Source organism: Lepidochelys kempii, chromosome 10 (genome assembly GCF_965140265.1).
Source record: "Lepidochelys kempii isolate rLepKem1 chromosome 10, rLepKem1.hap2, whole genome shotgun sequence".
Classification (NCBI taxonomy): Eukaryota; Metazoa; Chordata; order Testudines; family Cheloniidae; genus Lepidochelys; species Lepidochelys kempii.
The window spans coordinates 47,596,264-47,609,283 of record NC_133265.1 but is presented as its reverse complement, the minus strand read 5'-3'; the positions used below and the strand labels follow the sequence as shown (position 1 = coordinate 47,609,283).

General features: G+C 47.4%; 1 protein-coding gene and 1 pseudogene across 4 annotated transcripts in view; both read right to left on the bottom strand.

The window, feature by feature from the left end:
- SCAMP5 (secretory carrier membrane protein 5) overlaps nt 1-13,020 on the bottom strand; it is a 65,868-nt gene that overhangs the window by 32,443 nt on the left and 20,405 nt on the right. For 2 of the 4 annotated variants that reach the window (XM_073363310.1, XM_073363312.1), the window contains exon 8: nt 9,205-9,833. The exons of the other annotated variants lie outside the window; for them this stretch is intronic. In XM_073363310.1, coding sequence (XP_073219411.1) covers nt 9,713-9,833 — 121 coding nt within the window. In that variant the 3' untranslated portion in view covers nt 9,205-9,712. Of the gene's footprint in view, nt 1-9,204; nt 9,834-13,020 lie in introns of those variants that run through there. 4 annotated transcript variants of the gene reach the window in all.
- On the bottom strand, nt 9,213-9,610 carry LOC140894805 (histone H3-like; annotated as a pseudogene).

Here is a 13,020-nt window from a genome sequence, read left to right as displayed (position 1 = left end):
TGAGCTCCATGGAAGACTGAACCCATGTAGTGATCCAGTGACTTTAGTGGCACTTCACATGGGTGTAGAGGTTGGCCTATGCAGAGCTCATTGCAGGATCAGGACATAAGTTTCCACAACAATACAGCATATAATAGGATTTTCTGCAATGTTTGGGACCATCATGTTATTATACTAGAGCATTTTTATTTTTTAAGGATGGGAAGATCTTCAAAGAAGAGAAATAAAATATGAAAGTGAAGCAGAACTGGGTCCAAACATAGAGCCCTTTGAAGTTATTTTTATTAGATGTCAGTAGCTGTTTAAGAAATTACAAGCACAAATTATTTTCCTTTGTATCCCCTCCATGTTATTAAACTACCAGTTACAGAACAACAGTGTTCATGTTACTGATGAATCCTCTTCCATCTGAAACACTGCTGGTTTCATCTACCCTTTCTTCTCAATAGGGCTGAATTCATCAGTAAAATTTGCCACAGCAGAACTTAACAATCTCTCTTTATATCCATGTTTAGCAATGTAAAAATATTGGTCCAAATTCTGCTTTCACTTCCACCAATACCACCCCATACACATGAACAGAATTACACTGGTGTAACAGAAGAGAATTGTGCCCTTTTTCAATAATCTTTGCAAGTCCTCTTAAAATGTGTCCATTCATCTGTTTATCCATGTGGTGTGTTCACTGCAAACACATTACAGTCACATGTGCGACAGAAAGAAAACGGAGAAAACAGTAGAGTGCCTAGTTAGACAAGAAAAGGAGTACTTGTGGCACCTTAGAGACTAACCAATTTATTTGAGCATGAGCTTTCGTGAGCTACAGCTCACTTCATCAGATGTTTACCGTGGAAACTGCAGCAGACTTTATATACACACAGAAATCATGAAACAATACCTCCTCCCACCCCACTGTCCTGCTGGTAATAGCTTATCTAAAGTGATCAACAGGTGGGCCATTTCCAGCACAAATCCAGGTTTTCTCACCCTCCACCCCCCCACACAAATTCACTCTCCTGCTGGAAAGAAAAATCATAGCAGATCTTTACATTGTGTGCAAAAGGGCAGCATGTGTGTATTATAGCTAGACATTACTTGTATTCTGATAAGTGTCCACAACATTCTCCTCAAACAACACAGGAAAGTACAGACCAGGGATAGGCACTCACACTGCCCCGGTCCTGGCCACCGGTCCGCGAGGGCTCTGCATTTTAATTTAATTTTAAATGAAGCTTCTTAAACATTTTAAAAAACCTTATTTACTGTACATACAACAATAGTTTAGTTATATGTATATATACACACATATAGAAAGAGACCGTCTAAAAACGTTAAAATGTATTGCTGGCACGCAAAATCTTAAATTAGAGTGAATAAATGAAGACCCAGCACACCACTTCTGAGAGGTTGCCGAGCCCTGGTACACACGGTAGCCTGAAGAACTTGCAGTCTAATAGCCTGCTGCTTCAAGAGGTTCTTTGTACGTTTCATGGGCACCTGCAGCGCTCACACTGCGTCCCTTTGCACACAGGTCTTGCCAGGAGATCACGCCTGACCATTCAGGGTCCAGCACATCACTGATTACTGCTGCTGGTAGGACACCAACGGGCAGCAGCCAGTAAAACACAGGGCTCCGCTTTTAGCCCCGCACCCCTCCAAAGAGTGTGCTGGGGCGCGCATGGGGCGAGGAAGGGGTTCGCCCCCCCCCGCGTGCCCAGAAACGGGGAGAGGTATGGAAGCGCCCAGGCGCTATGGAGGGATGTTTGGTATCACCTACTAGATCATGGCGGGGGGTGGGGGGGAGGTGCAGTGAACGCGGGGGAGGGGCCGTCATCCCGCAGGGTAGGGCTGCGCGAGCGTGGAGGGTGGACACGTCGCTGCCCCCCCATTTAACACGGCAGAGGCGGCGAATGTCCCTGAGCCCCCCTGCCCCCACCCTCCTGTAACCATGGCACCAGCCAACCAGGGCGCGAGGGCCACCTCCAACCCCCCGAGTTACCGGGGCACTACCGGTCCAGCCTGCCCCGCTCAGCCAGACAGACCCACTCCCCCGAACCTCGCTCCGCTCACCCTTGCGGCGGCGCTCGACCCCGCACTGCCGGAAGTGCTGCCTGCACCGGAAGCGGCCGCGCGAGCAGAGCATGGTGGGAGATGTAGTTCTCTCCTCCGCCTGAGGCACCCCCACCCCCCGTTCCCACCCTGAGCGCGCGCTCGTTCGCCCTGAGCCCCTGACAGCGCCATCCCCCAGGTAGCTGAGTCCTTCCGTGGCGGGCCGGGGCTGTGTGACACGCGGGAGGCCTTTCCGCCCCCAAGGCAGTGACGTCACGGGGGTCCCGCTTGACATCACCAGGGTGACAGGACGAGGAAAGCAAAAAGAACAGGAGGACTTGTGGCACCTTAGAGACTAACCAATTTATTTAAGCATAAGCTTTCGTGAGCTACAGCTCACTTCATCGGATACATACTATGGAAACTGCAGCAGACATTATATACACAGAGAGATCATGAACCAATACCTCCTCCCATCCCACTGTCCTGCTGGTAATAGCTTATCTAAAGTGATCATCAAGTTGGGCCATTTCCAGCACAAATCCAGGTTTCCTCACTCTCCACACACCCCCCCACAAACTCACTCTCCTGCTGGTGATAGCCCATCCAAAGTGACAACTCTCTTCACAATGTGCATGATAATCAAGGTGGGCCATTTCCTGCACAAATCCAGGTTCTCTCACCCCCCTCCAAAAACCACACACACAAACTCACTATCCTGCTGGTAATAGCAAAGTGCCTCTTGCCCTTCTACCTCCACTCTGCACCCTCGGCTCCGCCCTTCCCCCGGCCACACGCAGGAGCGCCCGGCTCCCGCTGCGTGCACGCGCGGTGGCTGTGACGTGACGGTCTCCCCGTCCCCATCCCTGCTTGTTTGCCAGTGGCAGCGCGCTGGGCCCTGGGCCGCCCCCTGCTGCGCCTCTGGGCCTCGGGGCGGGCGGGGGCCAGAGACAGCTGCATCGCCGCCGTGGCACACCAGCTCCAGGGCCCACGAAATGCGCCCTAGGAGAGCTCAGCGCTGCCCCAAACCCTGCGGCAGAGAACTAGGCCGGCCAACCCAGCTCTAAGATTGTCCGGGAGGCTCCAGGAATTAAAGATTCTCTCATGTGATGAAAGCTCCAGACAGATGGTCACCTGACACTTACACCCCTACAGCGAGTAGGGCAGGGCCCTGCCCTGGGCCTCGGAATCGGGGGTGCACCTGGCAGGTGCGGCCCCGCAGCCTCAGCATGGGGGCAGATTGCAGCAGCCTGGTGCATGGAAGCACCATAGGGTCCCCATTAGTCCTGCAAGGTCTCATCCCACCTGAAAATGGAAGGGTATGAGCCCCCCTCTTTTTCCTAAAGGGGGAAATACTCAATGGAGCGGTGTTGGGGGCTCTGCTGCTATGGCAGCTTCAGGTTCTGTCACAGACCTGAGCTTGGCCTCCAAGAGCCCTTCCCCACAGAGCCCGGCTGCTAAGGGCTCCCTCTGCTCCAGCAGACTTGGAGGCAATGGGGACAGGCGGCCGAGGGGTGACAAGTACAGTAGCTAGCAGTGCCCAGAGACCACTGGGAAACTAGTGCTTCCTCCAGACCCAATCTGTTGATGAGCAGGGCAGTCTGGCCCCTCTCTGCCAGGAATATTGTTTGAAAGTGGCTCCCTCATAAGAAGTGGGGTCTTCAGCACTGAAGGACTCCCCCCCCCCAAAGACCCAGAGCACTGCCGGGTAAGTAAACATTTAAAAGGCGCCAAGTAATTAAAAAGGCACCACTTCTGCTCGGTGGGGGAGCAGCTGCTGCCCTGCTCCCCCCCTAGCTACACTACTGGGTGTAGGGTAGAAGTGGTCCCCAACCAAAGTCCTGGACCTCAGCACCCTTAAACTTTGGATCCAGATCCAAACGTCTCCACTTCCCCCGGCAAGTGGATAGGGGGAAAATCACCCTGGCCACAACCAAAGTAATTGTCCCTATGCAGTCCCCAGTGCACAGGGCAAGAATGAGGCCCATCTGTGCATTTCATAGCACATTACAAAGCAGCCCACAGTTATTCCAGTGTTACTGACATCTTTTTAGGATCAGAAACAAGCGCCATTAGCTTCCCCAGGTGTAACGGGCACAGCCAGATTCCTGCCACCTCTTCTTCACAAGGACTGTAATCATATGCGTTTGAACAGTGCCCAATGCAATCCTGGGGCCTGATCCTGACAGACCTGTAGGTACTAACACAATTCAAATAATGGAAATATGCCCACTTTGTCTATATACAGGAACTGTTACCATAATATTGAAAGATTCAGTTCACACTCCCAAGCCCACAGTGAACTACCACATATCAGAGGCCCGTCTGTGAGCAGCAATCCCACACCAAGGTTCACTGCGTCATTGCTGGACATTCATCTGTCACACCAACAGACAGATTGTCCTCAGTGTCTGCTCCTCCAGGAAGCTGTTCCTTTGTCCTGGAGCAGACAGACAGCAGAAACAGTGACCCACCAGCTCTGAAGTTGAAAAAATTCAGAGAGAACATTAATAATAACAACACAGTAGCTCTTCATTCTCTCCTTCCCGATCAGCCCAACTGCATCCAGCTCACCCTAAAAGTAGTATAATAAATAATTTATAATAAAGATATAAAAATAGGGTTCAGAATACCCTGAAAGGAATAATGTAATTAAAAATAACTAGTAAGCATTAAGGCTAAGAATAAAGAGCAAATGCTAATTACAATCCATGGTAAATGCTAATAAGAATAATGAATATTGAATGATAATAGTAAATAGTCAATTCTAATATTATTGTTCATAATAAAAATAAATAGTGAATGCTAATAATAATAAAACACAGACTTGAATCCTATGGACTGTTAATAGAAATCAGGGCAGCCTTGCAGGTAGTCTCTGTCCTGGAGGTGTTTAGGCTCTGTGTTCCTGTGTGGGAATGGGGACATGGGCCGCAGGGGCTCTTAGCAGGACTGAAGAAGATAGAAAGCCAAATCAAGACTATATCCTGGGGCTTTGGACCTCTCATCTCCCACTTAGGGGCTTGCACATTGGCTTCAAAGGGACAGGAAAATCTCTCTCCCCCAGTAACAGGCTCCTTTGCAAACTGGATCCTGTTTGAGAGCAGATGGTCCCATATTCTTAAGGGGATCATTTGATCATGACTTGGGTCTAAAGTGATCCACCCCACTTCTCATGGGTGCATCATAAGCTCCACCTCACCTGGGCATGTGTGGCTCTGCTAGGGGCCAGATCCCAGTCTGAGGAGCCAGTGATCCAGCCTGTGACAACCATTTCAGGGAGGGAGGCCTGAGAGTCTTTACTCCACCTCTCCCAGGATTGTAAGCGTGAGACATCTGTCACCGCCCCGCCACCATCCTGGGAGGAGCAGCCAGCTCCTCTCCGTACCCCTCAGGTATTTGTGCTGGGCCCACCCACCAATCCTGCTTCTACAATGGGGTTCAGGCAAGTAGTAGGCCACTTCTCCCCCAAGCCCTCAGCACCTTTTGGGGATGGCCATCCCATTCTACAGCAGTGGATCCACCTGGCACAGCCCCTGCAGCCCCCCACTGCCTCCCAGCAGGCTCTTGGGACTAGGATACCCCCAGAGGCTTTGTGCAGGGCCAGTTTTAGGGATGGTCAGTCAGGGTGGTTGCCTGGGCATCAACTTCCAGAGGGTGAAACATTAGTCATCCATTTTTTTGGTTTGGGGTTTTTTTGCTTGGCCACTCGGGCACCTTCCTGAGTGGCAAAACACCTAGGGCTGGCCCTCATGGCCCCATAGTGAAGGCTTAGATGATGGGTGTCCTGAAAGGACCAGTCATTCCAGTGATCAGCAGGAGAAGGCGCTGCAGACAATCCCCCCAGCCAGGGAACCCCACAGGAGAGAGAGGCAAGAAACAACAGGGGATCCTGGTGGGGCCAAACCAGCTACTAGAGCAGAGAAGAAACCATTGGAGACACACTGTCCCACCCCATGTGACGAGGCTCTGGGGGCAGCAATGCTGAGAGGGACCAGGAATAGGCAGAGCAGGGAGCACATCTGGTTACAATCCCATATGGGAGCCACACAAGGCCGGTGCAACTGAGGCCTGGATCTCAGCTGAAGCCTCTATGAGGTATCGAATTATTAATAATCATCTTTGCACAACCTGAGTGGGAATCCACTGTACTGTGCTGAGGGCAGAATTTATCTCAGTCCAAAACGTTACAGCTTATAATAGTTATTGTGATGTTTGGTGCCAGTAAAGAATTATGTTTTACAGAACAAGAGTACCTTCAAAGCAACGTCATCATGATGTAATATGATGGTGGGGCCTACAAGGGGATCAAACCAACATATTGGCATTATCAGCATCACACTAATCATATTGTGATATAACAGTGCAATGTCCTCAAAAAATTTGTGGGCCATTTCCAACTGGGATCATCCCACAAAGTTCAGGATAGGGGCAACCACGCCCTGTGATATTTCCTACAGTCACAAGCCAAATTACTTTCAGCTCTCTTAATTTCTAGCCTATGCATATCAACTATCTGCCCCCAAATTCTGAGCTTGGTAGTACTGGAGTTTGATTGAAAAGGGCAGTAGGATTCTTCTTACAGTTACTATACAGCAGTTTATAATATGTGGGCTGGGACACAGTAAGTGACAAGGCAGGTCTTCAAGAATCAGAAGCCTACTTGAAGACACAGGTCCAATTTCTCCTGTCTTACACTCCATTAATCCCCATGCATTCAGGCCAGAATGTGCCCATAGACTTGAACAGAGCAAGAACAACTGTCATAAGATTAAAAGAAAAGGAGGACTTGTGGCACCTTAGAGACTAACAAATTTATTTGAGCATAAGCTTTCATGAGCTACAGCTCACTTCATGGGATGCATTCAGTGGAAAATACAGTGGGGAGATTTATATACACAGAGAACATGAAACAATGGGTGTTACCATACACACTGTAACGAGAGTGATCAGGTAAGGTGAGCTATTACCAGCAGGAGAGCGTGCGGGGTGGGGTGGGGGGGTGGAGTTTGCCAACTGTGTCCACCTATCTATTCAGGAGACACTATCATAGGGCCTAATCACATCAGCCACACTATCAGAGGCTCGTTCACCTGCACATCTACCAATGTGATATATGCCATCATGTGCTAGCAGTGCCCCTCTGCCATGTACATTGACCAAACTGGACAGTCTCCACATAAAAGAATAAATGGACATAAATCAGACGTCAAGAATTATAACATTCAAAAACCAGTCAGAGAACACTTCAATCTCTTTGGTCACTCGATTACAGACCTAAAAGTGGCAATTCAACAAAAAAACTTCAAAAACAGACTCCAACGAGAGACTGCTGAATTGGAATTAATTTGCAAACTACATACAATTAACTTAGGCTTGAATAAAGACTGGGAGTGGTTGGGTCATTACACGAAGTAAAACTATTTCCCCATGTATATCCCCCCCCCCCCCCCCCGCTGTTCCTCAGACGTTCTTGTAAACTGCTGGAAATGGCCCACCGTGATTATCACTACAAAAGGTCCCCCCCCAGCCCCCCGCGCTCTCCTGTTGGTAATAGCTCACCTTACCTGATCACTCTGGTTACAGTGTGTATGATAACACCCATTGTTTCATGTTCTCTGTGTATATAAATCTCTCACTGTATTTTCCACTGCATGCATCCAATGAAGTGAGCTGTAACTCATGAAAGCTTATGCTCAAATAAATTGGTTAGTCTCTAAGGTGCCACAAGTCCTCCTTTTCTATCTGCCATTTTGTTGCCCAGTCACCCAGTTTTGTGTGATCTCTTTGCAGTCTCCTTTGGACTTAACTATCTTGAGTAATTTTGTATCATCTGCAAATTTTGCCACCTGTGTACCCCTTTTTCCAGATTATTTATGAACGTTGAACAGCACTGGTCCCAGTACTGACACTTGGGAGACACCACTATTTACCTCTTCCATTCTCACCATTTATTCCTATCCTTTGTTTCCTATCTTTAACTTGAGTGCCTGGCAATGCTTTCAGAATCCTCTAACAATCCTTAATTTACTTTGATGACAAGCCTTTTGTTATCTTAAAAAGAAAAGGAGGACTTGTGGTGCCACAAGTCCTCCTTTTCTTTTTGCGAATACAGACTAACACGGCGGCTACTCTGAAATTTGTTATCTTAATCACCCTCCCTCTGTGTATAAACAAACTCCCTGGCCCAAAGGCAGAAGTTAGGAGCAACACACAGCTCATCACATATCACACAAGCTGTGTTGCAATTAACAGCTCCGCCTGGGGCTAGGGTGCGTGCTGGGAGCAGACCTCAGGGATGAAACTCAGAGGGGGATAGAGCCCCACCCGCCCCGCCTAAATGGCCCACCTGCCAGTAAATGAAAATTATGAAAATGTTAGGCTCGAACTGGTCCAAGGCAAGTGAGTCAGCCCTTATCACTGCAAGACCTAATCCCGTTGCTTAGGCCAGTATGAACTGGGAGAGCTACAAGACAGCATGTTTAACTAGTGGTGGAGGAAGAGGGAGTGGTTCAGGTGGCTGTCAAGAGAACCCTAGGATGGATGGGTATGGAAGAGTAGTAGAAGGAGCCCCATCCAGTCCCTCTCAACCAGAAAGATGGAAGCTACAAAATGAGTGCTCCATGGTGATCAGTATTGGAGGGTAAAGTGGGAGATCCTGAGGGATGCAGAAATCCTGGTACAGGCCTATGCATTCCTGAAATCACCTCTAAAGTCCTAGCAATTACCAGGCACTGTTGACTGTTCCAGACTCAGCATGGCTTTTCACAGACATATTTGTTATAGGTGGATGCTTTAATTCAGCTGATGACCACAGTTCTTATGCAGGTGGTGATGAGAACACAGATGCCTACATAGTGACACTGGGGCCTCACGGGGTGGAGTGAAATCCTGTCTCTTTCCCAGTGTTTTGTTTGTTTGTTCATTTATTTACTGTGAGATGGATGCATGAGAGAGTCGGAAGTAGGATTCATTACTGGACACCGAGAATGGGAGCTGCAGTACTTGACATCCCTAAAAAATCATTAAACTCAAGACTCAACTCCTACCTGAGTATTGCAGGAACCCACTTTGGCACAGCGAGGCTAACCCTCGTGCTTCTGCAGTCGTAATAGTTTCCTAGTTGCCAAAAGGTGGTGGGTGTAAGCTTTTAAGCTCTCACCTCAGATATGCCAGGCTAACTGGATGTCCATGGGCATGATGGTGACTCTCTGGGCATGAGAATAGCGCACAGGTTGGTGTCCTCAAAGAGCCCCACCAAGTAGGCTTCGCTGGCCTCCTACATGGCCATAACAGCCAAGCTCTGGAAGTGCAAGTTGGTCTTGAAGTCCTGGACGATTTCATGGACTAGGCGCTGGAAGGGCAACTTGCAGATGAGCAAGTCAGTGGATTTCTGGTAGCAGTGGATCTCTCGCAGGACGACAGTACTGGGTGGGTAATGATGAGGCTTCTTCACTCCCCCAGTAGCAGGAGCGCTCTTCCAGGCAGCTTTAGTGGCCAACTGCTTACAGGGGGCTTTGCCACCGGTGGACTTACAGGCGATCTGCTTGGTCCTGGCCATTCTCAGCAACCCTCAATCACAACTCTGCGGTCATAGCAGGCACTGGCTGTGCACTCAGTAGGAAAGGAGATAGCACTAGGCTCAGCAGACAGTGATGTGGGATTACTGTGAGGAAGTGATTGGTATTGGGTGGGCAGCAGCCACTAAGATGAATCCGATGGAGGACATTTTTTGTCCTAGCTGCCAGTGATGTTGTGAGGGAGCCAACGCTGCTTTAACTGCACTAGTAGCAAGATAAAAAGACTTATGCTAGTGTCTCAGGAGGCAATAAGTTCAAGTAGAAAACAGCAAAATTCAGAGTGAGTTGATGTAATATATAAAACTCTCAGCTAGCTGGTTACAGCTGGCCTTCAAAACCCAAAGACAATATTACACAGGAAAAAGCAGGAGCAAGAAGAGTGGATTGCTCAAATTGTGAGCCATTAGAAAATAGGAACATAGGAATTGCCATATTGGATCAGACCACTGGTCCATCTAGTTAATATCCTATCTCCAACACTGGCCAGAGCCAGATGATGGCATAAGAATCATAGACTTTAAGGCCATAAGAGACCATGATGATCATCTAGTCTGACTTCCTGCACATTGCAGGCCACAGAACGTCACCCACCCATTCCTGTAATAGACCCCTAACCTCTGGCTGAGTCACTGACGTCCTCTAATCATGATCTGAAGACTTTCTAGTTACAGAGAATCCACCATTTACACTAGTTTAAACCTGCAAGTGACCCATGCCCCATGCTGCAGAGGAAGGCAAAAACGCCCCAGGGTCTCTGCCAATATGACCTGGGGGAAAAGTTCTTTCCAACCCCAAATATGGCAACTGGCTACACCCTGAGCATGCAGGCAAGACCCAGCAGCGAGACCCATGGGAAAGAATTCTCTGTAGTAACTCTAGTGTCCCATCCCCAGCCATTGGACATATTTGCTGGTAACCATAGCAGATCAGCTACATACCATTGTAGGCAGTCTCATCATACCATCTACTCCATAAACTATCAAGCTCAGTCTTGAAGCCAGTTAGGTTTTTTTGTCCGCACTGCTCCCCTGGGGAGGCTGTTCCAGAACTTCACTCCTCTGATGGTTAGAAACCTTCATCTAGTTTCAAGCCTAAACTTGTTGATAGTTTATATCCATTTATTATTCGGTATATGTGGGGTAGGTGAGCTCCAATAGTTAGAGACTGCCTTAAGCATGAGATTTAATCTCTCCTTAGCTCTTGACACTCCACAATTTTATGTATCTCCATTGCAAATTTAAAAGCAAAATGTTTATGAGGCAATGGTGATGTGATACAGACCCTTTGAGTGCTGGATCACTGGTCTCAACTGGAATGACACTGGCAGTAACCAAATGTCATCACCTGCAGATGGATGATTTTTGTCATTGCAAAAGGTCTTTGTGGTTTCCTTCCAGCTCCTAATGTGTAGGTACCCCCTTTACATGTCAACCCCATATCTGGCAGGCCATTGGACTGCTATTAACAGACAGTGAACATCATTGAAATGGCCTCTCTAAACTAAGTGTAGGAAAGCTTGCACTGCTGTTTCCCGTGCTGTAACTGTCCTCTGGATAAAGAGGAGACTTCAGTCTTAAGGAATGTCAAGCCACACTTTTTACCCACACAAAACTGACTTATAAAGAGCAACAAACAACATTTTCACACCTTGCTTTAGAGAATTTTTGTTTATTGTTATTCTCCAGAATGACACTGATTTATCAGGACAGACACGGAATGACTCAAGGAAACAGCAGCTTTCTGAATAGTCACAAATGGTCCAAATATTTAACCATCCATCCAATTTGTTTTACAATTTAAAAAAACCCTGACTGTTGATACATTGAAAGGATTATATGGCACCATCACTACACTGAACTATGCTGAAATACACACTGGTCATAGAGGTTTTTCTGTTCTCTACTATCCAGCTGAACTCCGACTAGAACCTGTCATGCCAGAGCATTCTCTACTGTTTGTTACAGAAGCAAAACCCACCATGATTCAGTGCAAATTTCCCACAGAACCTTCTCAGAAAGCACATTATTAGATTCCAGACCACTTCGCCTTAAGACTGTTTATGTCACAGACTAGGCCATGCTCACAACCACCACTTGCCTCCACCGACAAATTAAAAGTTACATATGGCGTGCAATGTTCCAACTAGAGACTGGACTGAGCTAGAATCGTACATACATCCAGAAGTTTTGGGAGATGCTAGGTTGGATCTGAATACACAGACGTACACCCACCCCTCTAATTCTGGATCAGGGTTGAATCCAAAGAGCAATGGGACCTTTTATTCTCCAGGATCTTGTTTGGCTTGGTGTACTCCAAAGATGATGGAATTCTCCTGAGAGAAGATTGCTGGATTTCAGCCTTCAACCTTCGCCCGACACAGATCCAAGCACCGACTCTCCTCAGCCCACCTCTAGTTCGAACACTGAGCCTAATTCTTATCCAGCGCCCAAAGGGCTTTCTCTTACGATTTGAAGAGATTTGTTCTCATGCTGTTATGGAGCCCCATGTCCCTTTTCTCATTCTATGCCTGGCACTTTACTCCCAGGCTGTGAGGTTTATTATTTTATCTTTGTGTTACAAAGGTGGGCCTGAGTCAGTTCCGTAAATGGGGATGGCATATGGTGCTTTAGTGTAGTTAATCGTAGAATACCTGCTTCAATACAGCAGCATGTCCCTAATTATGACCATCTGAAACTCCACACTAGTTTAGCAAATTCTTTCCAGACAGAATTAGGAATAAAACTCCATTTTAACAGAGTGAGGAAATAGCTATAATATATTAACTTGTGAGTGTCTCAATTCATGAAATGTTTTTTATAGTGCCACAGCGCCGATCTGTGCACTTAAGAGTGTTGGCCTCTGAAAGTTGTTTCCAGGGCACGAGGATGAAGAGGACCAGAAATATTAATGAACATACCTCATCATTTAAAGAACTTGTGCTGTTTGCTGAAGTAGGTTTTCAAGTCCTCAGAAAATTATTCTATTTACTCCAGCAAGGATTCCATTTATTGTTGTGTTTTAATAAGACTTTGAGGCTAGCAAGAAATTTGCTGCTGGGAGGGGGAAAAATAAGAGAAAGGGAAAGGAATAGAGCTGTGAGAAGATAAGAGCAGAGCACCAGGCATCAGTGAGCTTTCAAAGCACCCATCTACACTGCAGTCTAATCCATGCAGGATTAACCAGTTTTTATTAGATCTACACAAGAGGCGAGTGGATTACTCCAGGTAGCCAATGAGCAGATGGTGGAGATTAGCTGAGGGATGAGCCCTGGAGAGCAAAGAGTGAAATATTTTCTATATAATACAGTCTTTAGACCAATGATAGGTCTCTGGAAAGACCTATGTTAAGTAGTAGGGGCTTTATGCTAGAGTTAAAATCTTAGCATACATAA